At 50.5% G+C, this 11,453-nt stretch overlaps 1 protein-coding gene across 1 annotated transcript in view; it reads right to left on the reverse strand.

The window, feature by feature from the left end:
• LOC119964666 (syncoilin-like) overlaps positions 1-1,755 on the reverse strand; it is a 61,973-nt gene extending 60,218 nt beyond the window's left edge. The window contains exon 1 of the mRNA XM_038794443.1: positions 1,727-1,755. Coding sequence (XP_038650371.1) covers positions 1,727-1,729 — 3 coding nt within the window. The 5' untranslated portion in view covers positions 1,730-1,755. The remainder of the gene's footprint in view (positions 1-1,726) is intronic.
• Positions 1,756-11,453: the final 9,698 nt, after the last annotated feature.

An 11,453-nucleotide genomic window follows, 5' to 3' on the forward strand; every position in this document is an offset into this window, starting at 1 on the left:
CCGCCTCAGAGGGCAGAGCATTGCAGAGGCTCGGCGCATAGTGGGTCAAACATTCCAAATACATTGGGCGCGATTCTCCCAGACAGGGAGAAATCGTAAGGCTGGCGTCAAAACCGGGCGGGTTTGACGTCATCCTCCCCCTCCCCGACCGGGAACCGATTCTGGTCCCCGGTCGGGGCTAGCATGCCGCGGCCGTGAACTCCGGCATCGCGGGCTTAACGAATTTCGTTAAGCCCGCTTGCCAGAGTTTGCGCCGGCTGACGCGTCACATGACGTCAGCCGCGCATGCGCGGATTGGAAGACTCCAACCCGCGCATGCGCGGATGACATCATCGCGCATTTGCGTGAAACCCGCGCATGCGCGGGCCGGGATGCCCCTCAGCCGCCCCGCAAAGTGATACAGCGGGGCGGCGGAAGGACAAAGAGTGCGCGGGAATCGGACCCGCTGTCTGCGATCGGTGCCCACCGATCGCGGGCCCATGGCACCCTTGGCACGGCCGTGGTACTGCCGTGCCAATCGGTGCCATGGTTGCCAAGATCGGGACTTTACGGCCGTTTTTACGAACGGCCAGACCAGGTGTGTTTGCCGTTCGTAAAAACGGCCGTAAAGGGCTTGGAATTCGGCCCATCGGCCAGCTGAGAATCGCTGCTGGCCGTAAAAAAACGGCGGCAGCAATTCGTGTCGGGAGTTGGGCGTGGGGGGTGGGGAGAATAGCGGGAGGGCGTCGGACTAGCGTGGCCGTAAAAATTTACGACCCCTGCTATTCTCCGCACCGTCGTGAGTGCGGAGAATTGCGCCCATTTAAATGGATGTAAATGCTGGTTTACTTGCCCATACTGGCGGGGGGGCGCAAAAGTCATTAGCGGCACCAGTGAGGGACCGGAGCATTGCGCCCCAATGGGCACCGGGTGGGTCCCTCAGTTTTGGCCGACGCCCAATTCTCCGCCTGATCACGGTTCCAGTTTGCGGCATCGGGAGGTGGAGAATTCCGCCCAAGGGGTGTTACCAACTGAACCACAGGCAGACCTCAGGCAGTTATTATCTCTTACCAAGGCTTATTTGTCATGCACTGGCTTTTACAGCGCAAGATCATTCTTTTAATTGTTCAAGTCAATTATATTTCAGAATTACTAAACACTGGTGATCAAACATTTTCTCTAGTACCTCAGTTGTACCACAGCAATCAAAAAATGTTAACATTTCGCTAAAGACATTTGAAAGAGTACAAATATTTAGATCAAAACAAAATTAATATTAATTTAAGTAACATTTGCAATGACTACCACATTTTATAACCGAATACATTTTTCAATTTCTCACATCTCTAGCTACGTCTTTTTAACAAAGCAAATGCTGTTTAAACATAACAGATGCAACAAAATATATGGAAAGAAATACAAAATCCCAAAGGTAGATTTGTCCTGATTTGGGAACTGTGAAGTAACTGCTGCAGTCCTTTAAGGGTTCCACAGGTTGGGGAGTTTGCTAAGATTTGGCAGATTTGCATGTGCCATACAAACAGATAATATAAGGGAAGGTAGTATTTTAAAACTCTGTTCTGGTTTGCTTCGCCCACTACAATTCTTAGTTATGCTTAGCCTTTCATCATTAAAATGGCCCAAAGTCATTCGCTGTAAATATAAAATGGGTGAATTTAAACTTTATGCTGAAATTTGTTCCTACGTTCTTGCCTATATAGAGAGTAGGACAAAATAGAGATCTCACCATCGTCTTGCCTTCGTGTAAGACTGAGCAAATGCAAAAATAAAGTATTGACTGTTCTTTAGAACAGCCAATAGGGAATAAGGGTGACCTCAGAGACAGATTAGTTACACCACCGGCTGCAAACTGATACTTCATATCCACAGCTCTTTGATTAGATCATAACTCAAAATAATTTCTGCACGATGATTTCAGATCGAATATTTAACTTGATAAATAGCTGAATGAATGGGCCATTACCTGTGAGCTCCAGGGCTTCGAACTAGCGGGGGCTACCCCAAAAGGCCCTGGGGATCCCCCCCACACAGATATTCCCAGGTAAGGTTAGCAATTTAAATTGCAAACTTCCCGGATTGGATTCTCTGTCCTGCCAGCCTGTTTTCTGGCACGACACGCCCCTGCCGGCAGTGGGATTCTCTGTTCCCGCAGCCACCAATGGGGTTTCCCATTGTGGGCCACCCCACACTGTCGGGAAACCCGCAGGCGTGGGTGTGCTGGCGGCGGAGTGGAGAACCCCACCGACGGAGAATTCCAATTTTCCGGGTGTCTTACAGCATTAATTACCCAGATTTGCACCCTCTTCTAATTTCTGTAATTACTGTACAGACCCCGCTGAGCATCATTCAGTAAGATCATGGCTGATCTAATTTTAACCTAACCTAATTTTAGGGAGATGGTGGCTTAGTCGTTTGGCACTGGACTAGTCATCCAATCCCCCAGGTTAATGCTTTGGGGATCAACGTTCAAATCCCACCACGGCAGATGGTGCACTTTGGGCAGCACAGTGGTGAACACTGCTGCCTCACAACGCCAGGGACCCAGATACTTCCCGGGTGCTCCGGTTTCCTCCCACAGTTCAAAGATGTGCAGGTTTAGTGGATTGGTCATGATCAATGCGCAGGGCTATGGGGATAAGGCGGGAGAGTGGGCCTAGGTAGAGTACTCTTTCAGAGGAACAGTGCAGACTTGATGGACCAAATGACCTCCTTCTGCACTGTAGGGATTCTATGAACCTCACTTCATAATCCAGCCAATCTCCAAAAACCTTTCACCCCATTACTTATCAAGAAACTGGGACGGGATTCTCCAGGAATTGGCGGGGCGGGCAGAAATGGAGCAGTGGAGTGGCGGGAACCACTCCGGTGTCGGGCCGCCCCAAAGGCGGACTAGCACGGCGCCGGAGTGGTTTGCGCCATGCTGTCGGCGTGGAAGGCCTTTGCGCGGGATCTTCAGCATCTGCTGATGTCATCCCCGCGCATGTGCAGGGAGGATCACCTTCTCACAGGCCATTGCAGAGGCATACACGGCCGGCGCATAGGAATAGAGTGCCCCCATGGCACAGGCCCGCCCGCGGATCAGTGGGCCCTGACCACGGGCCAGGCCACCGTGGGGGCACCTCCCGGAGCCAGATCCCCCCGTGACCCCCCAAGAACCCCGAAGCCCGCCCGCGCCGCCAGGTCCCGCCGGTAAGGGACCAACTCCAATTTAAGCTGGCAAGACCGGCATAGAACGGGCGGGACTTCGGCCCATTCGGCTGCCAACGGCTGCCGACCGGCGCATCGCAATTCCCACCCCCGCCAAATCCCCGGTGCCGGAGAATTCGGCAACCGGCGGAGGCGGGATTCACCAGTCCGGCGAGGGGGGGGGGGGGGGGGGGGGGGGGGTCGGAGAATCCCGCCCCGGTTTCGGCCATATTCAGAGACTCTGCCTCGACCACCTTTAGTAAAAGAGAGTTTCAAAGTTTCAAAACCCTCTAAGAGAAAATCTTTTTCCTCATCTCTGTCTTAAATGAGTAACCGCATATTTTTAAACGTTGCCCTCTGGAACAGTAGGACCCGATTGCGGGCCAGGCCACTGTGCGGGCACCACCAGGGGCCGGATGCCCCCCCCCCCCGAGGACTCTGCAGGCTGCCCATGGAGCCAGGTCCTGTCGGTCAGGACCTGTTGTGATTTACGCCGGTGGGACCCGCCAAAAACGGGCGACCACTTTGCCCATTGCAGGCCAGAGAATCGCCGGGGGGGGCGGGGCCGCTGTTAGCGGCCGCCAACTGGCGTGGTGCTCTTCCCGCCCCCGCCAAAACCCCGGCACTGGAGAATTCGGCAGCCGGCGGGGGCAGGATTCACGCCGCCCCCCCGCCGATTCTCCGACCCAGCAGGGGGTCGGAGAATCCCGCCCCTTATCCATGCCCACCCTGTCAATACCCCTCAGGATCTTATATGTTTCAATCAAGTCACCTCTTACTCTTCTAAACTCCAGCGGATACAAGCCCTGACAGTCCAACTTTCCCTCATAAGCCAATCTGTTCATTTCAGGTATTGATCGAGTAATAAAAACAGAAAATGTTGGATAAACTCAGCAGGTTTGGCAGCATCTGTGGAGAGAAACAGAGTTAACGTTTCGAGTCCGTATGATTCTGTCTCTCCACAGATACTACCAGACCTGCTGAGTTTATCCATCATTTTCTGTTTTTATTTCAGATTTCCAGCATCCGGAGTATTTTGCTTTTATATTAATTTAGTAAACCTTCTTAGAACTACTTCCAATGCCCATTTATACCTGCTCCCTGTTTCCTGTTAGTTAGCCAATCTTTTATCCATGCCACATTTGTTACCCCCTACACAATGAGCTTTTATTTTCCACAATAACCTTTGATGAGACACCTTATCAAAGCCTTATGAAAATCTACATACAGTACATCCACCGGTTCCCCTTTATTTGCAGAAAATTGGTTAAACATGATTTATCTTTTACAAACCTATGAATATTCTGCCTGATTGCATTTAATTTATCTAAGTGCCCTATTATAACATTTCTAGAAGTCTTACAACACCAGGTTAAAGTCCAAGAGCTTTATTTGGAATCACAAGCTTTTGGAGTGCAGCACCTTCAGCAGGTGAGTGCTGACTCAATTTCCTGGTAATTGTAATTTTCTTGAGTTCTTCGCTCCATTCCAATTCCTGACCCGCAGCCATTGCTGGGATGTTATTTGTAGCCTCTGTAGTGAAGCCAAATGCAAAATGTATGATGATATTTTCAAGTCATACAGACTTGAAAAGTTAACTCTGTTTCTCTTTGCATAGATGCAGCCAGACCTGTTGAGTTTTTCCAACATTTTCTATTATTATTTCAGATTTCCAGCATCTGCAGGATTTCACTTTTAGATATAAGATATATATTTAATTCATCTGCAAACTTTTTATTTTCCACGATGACACAGTGGTTAGCACTGCGGCCTCACCACGCCAGGGACCCAGGTTCAATTCCGGCCTTGGGTCACTGTCTGTGTGGAGTTTGCACTTTCTTCCCGTGTGTGCGTGGGTTTCCTCCGGATGCTCCGGTTTCCCCCCACAGTCCAAAGATGTGGCGGTTAAGTGGATTGGCCATGCTAAATTGCCCCTTGGTGTCCAAAGATTAGGTGTGGGGTTATTCGGTAATGGGGATTAAGTGTGGGCCTGACCCAGGGTGGGGTGCTCTTTCGGAGGGTCGGTGCTGACTCCATGGGCTGAATGGTCTCCTGAATGACCACTTTAGGGATTTCTATGTTTCTATGAATTTCCCAGACTCACTTTCTATTGGACAAACGCTCAGTCTGTTAACTCATTTCCTACTTCCCCATGTTGGGGACATCATTTCAACACATTTGCTTTTCATTTTTGGGTCTCCTTGCATGAATCAAGGCGGTAAAGAGGGCAAATGGTATTTTGGTCTTCATAGTGAGAGGATACAACTACAGGATCAGGGATATCTTGCTGCAATTATTTAGGGCCCTGATGAAATGAAAATGAAAATCGCTTATTGTCACGAGTAGGCTTCAATGAAGTTACTGTGAAAAGCCCCTAGTCGCCACATTCCGCCACCTGTCCAGGGAGGCTGGTACGGGAATCGAACCTTGCTGCTGGCCTGCTTAGTCTGCTTTAAAAGCCAGTGAATAGCCCTGTGAGCTAAATCAACCCCTTGGGGACTGGTGAGACCACACTTGGAATATTGTGTGTAGTTATGATCTCATTATCTGAGTAAGGATGTTCTTGCTACAGCGGGAGTGCAGCGAAGATTTACCAGACTGATTCTCGGGATGGCGGGACTGACATATGAAAAGATGAGGATTATATTCGTCATCGTTTAGAAGAATGAGGGGAATCTCATAGAACCCCATATAATTCTGGGCGGCACGGTGACACAGTAGTTAGCACTGCTGCCTCATGGTGCCAAGATCGATCCCGGCTCTGGATCACTATCCGTGTGGAGCTTGCACATTCTCCCCGTGTTTGCATGGGTTTCGCCCCACAACCCAAAGATGTGCAGGGTAGCAGGGTAGGTGGATTGGCTACACTAAATTGCCTTTTAATTAGAAAAAATAATTTGGATTGGATTGGATTGGATTTGTTTATTGTCACGTGTACCGAGGTACAGTGAAAATACCGGGGGGGTCCCGGCGTAGGGGAGTGGCGCCAACCACTCCGGCGTCGGGCCTCCCCAAAGGTGCTGAATTCTCCGCACCTTTGGGGGCTAGGCCCACTCCGGAGTGGTTGGCACCACGCCGACTGGCGCCAAAACTGGCACCAGCGGCCTTTCAGGGGTGAAATTCTCCGACCCCCAGCAGGGTCAGAGAATCGGCTGGGGCCGCCGAAAATCCCGCCCCCGCCGTGGAAGAGATTCTCCGCCACCCGGGAATTGGCGGGGGCGGGAATCCCGCCCCGCCGATCAGCGTGACGTCCGCGCCGAGGCCCCTGCGGCAATTCTCCGGCCCGCGATGGCCCGAAGTCTCGCCGCTGGGTGGCCTCTCCTGCCGCCGAGGTTTGAACCACCTCTGGTGGCGGCGGGATCGGCAGCACGACCAGGCCGATCGGCGGGGCGTGATTCCCCCCCCTGCCAATTCCCGGGTGGCGGAGGCCTTGGGGGCACTCTTTCTCCTCCGCCGCCGCCACAGCCTCCATCATGGCGGAAGCGGAAGAGAATCCCTCAGCGCGCATGCGCCGGTGGTGACGTCTGCGCGCTGAGGGATTCTCTTCCGTTTCCGCCATGATGGAGGCTGTGGCATCGGCAGAGGAGAAAGAGTGCCCCCAAGGCACTGGCCTGGCCACCACGGGGGCACCCCTCGGGGTCCGATCGCCCCACGCCCTCCCCAGAACCTCGGGGACCTGGTCGTGCCGCCGATCCCGCCGCCACCAGAGGTGGTTCAAACCTCGGCGGCGGGAGAGGCCTCCCAGCGGCGGGACTTCGGCCCTTCGCGGGCCGGAGAATCGCCGCAGGGGCCTCGCCGATCGGCGCAGACGTCACGCCAATCGGCGGGGCGTGATTGCCGCCCCCGCCAATTCCCGGGTGGCGGAGAATCTCTGCCACGGCGGGGGCTGGATTTTCGGCGGCCCCAGCCGATTCTCTGACCCTGCTGGGGGTCGGAGAATTTCGCCCCTCATTAGACTTTAACACAGACTAGACATAATTAAATGGCTAAATGATTTTTTAAATCCAATTTATATGTTTTGCCATATCCACAGCATGGAATATTCATGTAAATTATTTTAATGTAAAGATATATTAGTTAATAGGAATATCAAGATTGGGGAGCACATAGCACAGTGGGTAGCACTGTTGCTTCACAGCTCCAGGGTCCCAGGTTCGATTCGCGGCTTGGGTCACTGTCTGTGTGGAGTCTGCACGTTCTCCCCGTGTCTGCGTGGGTTTCCTCCGGGTACTCCGGTTTCCTCCCACATGTCCCGAAAGACGCGCTGTTTGGTAATTTGGACATTGTGACTTCTCCCTCTGTGTACCCGCACAGGAGCCGGTGTGTGGCGACTAGGGGTATTCACCATAACTTCATTGCAGTGTTAAATGTAAGCCTACTTGTGACAATAAAGATTACTTTACTTTGAAAAGATAAAAGCAAATTACTGTGGATGCTGGAATCTAAAACAGAAAACTATTGAACAATCTCAGCAGGTCTGACAGCATCTTGGAGAGACAGAGTCATCCAGACCCGAAACGTTTGCTCCATTCTCTCTCCACAGATGCTGTCAAACCTGCTGCGATTGTCCAGTATTTTCTGTTTTTGTAACAGGATTTATCAATGTGTTTTCAAGTAAAGATTGCATGTGTGAAACTTAGAAATCATTGCCTTTTGTCTGTGCTCTTTAAAGGCTTGTAAAGCTACTTGTTTCATGTTCAATTAATAATTTGTTTGCATCAGATATAAATCTGGACATGGGAAATGCCATGAATAACAACCATAATATTTTGTTTGTTTTTATCAGATAAAAATAGCCTACTTGAAATAGTTTTCCTCTCACTAACAGGTCTTACAAAGCGCTAACACAATGGGCCAATGGGTTCCTTCTGCGTTGTATGATTTTATTCTTTGTTTTATAGGCTGATTTTCACATGGAGCCATAGAAACTCTAGGCAGAATTTTGTCAGGCTGACTGGGTCACATCCCCTGAACCTGCCATCAGTTCTGTGGGAGAGGCCCAACAGAATCAAATGCTACTCAGGCACTTAATCAGCCTTCATCGGACCTCCTCGCAATTGAGGCCCATGGCAAAGAATTTCCAGCTACCGACCCCTGTCAGAGACAGGCAGCTCATCATTGTCGCAGATGGGAGCAATGGTTGCTGCCGGCACTGCAACCACCTGAGGCCTAAGCTCCCAAAGGGACCCCAGGTCACGTGTGCGTGATGACAGGATGGGGGTTATGAGGTAGGGGTTGTGGGAGAGGGGGAAGGAGAGCATCAGAGGTAAGGGTAGGAAGTGGCTTTCAGCAGCCATCCCAATTGTTGATGTCAAGTTCATCGATCAGACACAGAGTGGACACCGCAAAAAGCTGCTGATAGGGTTCGCCGGGCGGATTTGAAGGTTCAGGAGACCCATGTGGCCTGCATTTGATCCCTGAGCCACCACTAAATTGCAGTGTGTTCAGAGAATATGGATTCATTGACTTATTAATAATTCTAATTACATCCCAGCTGGTTTACGGGAACCTTAGGCAGGATGCTCTCAGCCCAGGCCGGGCCGGAGAATCACCGAGACGGGCGCGAATCGCGCAACGCCGCCCCAACGCCAGTCCGCGTTTGATCAGCTCACCATCCACTCACTCCTTAATAAACGCTCAATGTTAACCTCTGTATGTGCGTCTGAAATGCAGAACTGCCGATCCCCAGCGTCAGATGGGTGCCACGGGTCTGCACATGCGCAGTGGGACCGGCGCCAAGGCGATCGGGGCCTACTGATCGGCGGGCTGGTCTCTCGAGTTGGCGGCCTCTTTTGTTCCGTGCCAGCTCCTGTAGCCCTACAACATGTTGTGCTAGGTCCAACACGGAGAAGGGAGCCACTGCACATGTGCGCATTGGCGCCGGTCCCACTGCGCATGTGCAGACCCGTGATGCCCATCTGACGCTGGGGATCAGCAGCTGGAGCGGCACGGGTCACTCCAGTACCGTGCTGGCCCCCTGTAGCGTCAGAATTGCTGATCCTGAGGCCATGTTGACGCCGTCAAGAAATGCGATGGCATTTACGACGACGTCAACACAGCCTCAGGATCAGAGAATCCCGCCCGTTGCTTCAGCTCCTTCTGCCCTCTGACTTAATCAGGCGGTGGTTTCTTGTCATTGGGAGATTGATATGGGGCTTCTGCCATGATTGACTGGGCCCAGTCGCCATGGTTCCTGCGGCGATGTGCTGCCTAAAATCTAGCTCTCTAGCTCTATTTAGCATTGCAACACAGATTTCATCCCACATTGTACATTCCCTTATTCAATAGCACTAGGGATACTGCCAACTTGAAAATGCCCCATTTATCCCTTTTTTCTGCTTTCTGTCTATTATTCAATCCTCCATCTATGCTGATAGAACATAGAACATAGAACAGTACAGCACAGAACAGGCCCTTCAGCCCTCGATGTTGTGCCGAGCAATGATCACCCTACTCAAACCCACGTATCCACCCTATACCCAACAACCCCCCCCTTAACCTTACTTTTTAGGACACTATGGGCAATTTAGCATGGCCAATCCACCTAACCCGCACATCTTTGGACTGTGGGAGGAAACCGGAGCACCCGGAGGAAACCCGCGCACACACGGGGAGGACATGCAGACTCCGCACAGACAGTGACCCAGCCGGGAATCGAACCTGGGACCTGATATGTTACCTCCAATCCTATGACCCCTTGTCTTGCGTATTAACCTTTCGTGTGGCACCTTATCAGGCAGTGGGGTCCCCACCTGGCAACTCCCTGCTGATTATTGTCCCCTCACCTCCAAACTCATCTCAGAGGAAGGTAATAAGTTCCGCCTCATGACTGTCAGATTGTAGGTTTTTTCTAACAATAAAATGTGTAAATGTTATAAAAGATCATGCATCTAATCTTGATACAGATTTGCTGGAAAGACCGAATAGATTAAAATTTCACCAACCCATTGATGATGTTTCTACTAGGAATTCCGAGGAATTCTTACTCTTTCTTTGTTGTCACATTTTACACATTCCTGCGCCACTGTTGAATAACGGAAGATTCACCTTATGGAAAAATGCCTGTAAATAGAACTGTTTTTTTAAAAAAGCCTTTAAGATTTGATTTAAACCTCCAAGCTTTGTTAAAGTTTATAGAGCCAGAGATAATGTGATTAACAAAAGAGAAATCATGTTTGGCAAAGTTATTAGCGGTATTTTGAGAATGTAACTGACAAGTTAGATTAAAGGGGACCAGTAGATGTAGTATACTTGGATTTTCAAAAGGAATTTGATATGGTGCCCGCACAAAAAGGCGAATACGCAGGTTTATAGAGCATAGGATTGGAGGTAATGTATTAGTATGGATGGAGGATTGATTAATGGACAGGAAGCAGGGAATAGGAACAAATGGTGCAATTGCAAGTTGTCAGGCTGTGACTAGTAGAGTATTGAGACCTCAGCTACTTATAATCTATAGTAAGAAGTCTGACAACACCAGGTTAAAGTCCAACAGGTTTGTTTCGAATCACTAGCCTTGGAGCACAGCTCCTTCCTCAGGTGAATGAAGAGGTGGGTTCCAGAAACACAAATATAGATAAATGCAATGATGCAAGATGATACTTTGAATGTGAGTCTTTGCAGGTAATTAAGTCTTTACAGGTCCAGACAGAGCGACTGGAGAGAAGGATAGTCACAGGTTAAAGAGGTGTGAATTGTCTCAAGCCAGGACAGTTGGTAGGATTTCACAAGCCTAGGCCAGATGGTGGGGGATGAACGTAATGCAACATGAATCCAAGGTCCCGGTTGAGGCCATACTCATGTGTGCGGAACTTTGCTATAAATTTCTGCTTGGCGATTCTGCGTTGTCATGCATCCTGAAGGCCACCTTGGAGAATACTTATCCGAATATCAGAGTCTGAATGCCCTCGACTGCTGAAGTGTTCCCCGACTGGAAGGGAACATTCCTGCCTGCGATTGTCGCGCAATGTCCGTTCATCCGTTGGCGCAGTATCTGTATGGTCTCGCCAATGTAGCACGCTTCGGGACATCCTTTCCTGCAGCGTGAGGTAGACAACATTGGCCGAGTCGCACCAGTATGTACCGCGTACCTGGTGGGTGGTGTTCACAAGTGTAATGGTGGTACACATGTTGATGATCTGGCATGTCTCGCAGAGGTTGCCATGGCAGGGTTGTGTGGTGTCGTGATCGCTGTCCTCTTGAAGGCTGGGTAGTTTGTTGCAAACAATTTGTTTGAGGTTGGGCAGTTGTTTGAAGGCTACATCGAG

The sequence above is a fragment of the Scyliorhinus canicula genome, chromosome 1 (genome assembly GCF_902713615.1).
Source record: "Scyliorhinus canicula chromosome 1, sScyCan1.1, whole genome shotgun sequence".
In the NCBI taxonomy this organism is placed as follows: Eukaryota; Metazoa; Chordata; class Chondrichthyes; order Carcharhiniformes; family Scyliorhinidae; genus Scyliorhinus; species Scyliorhinus canicula.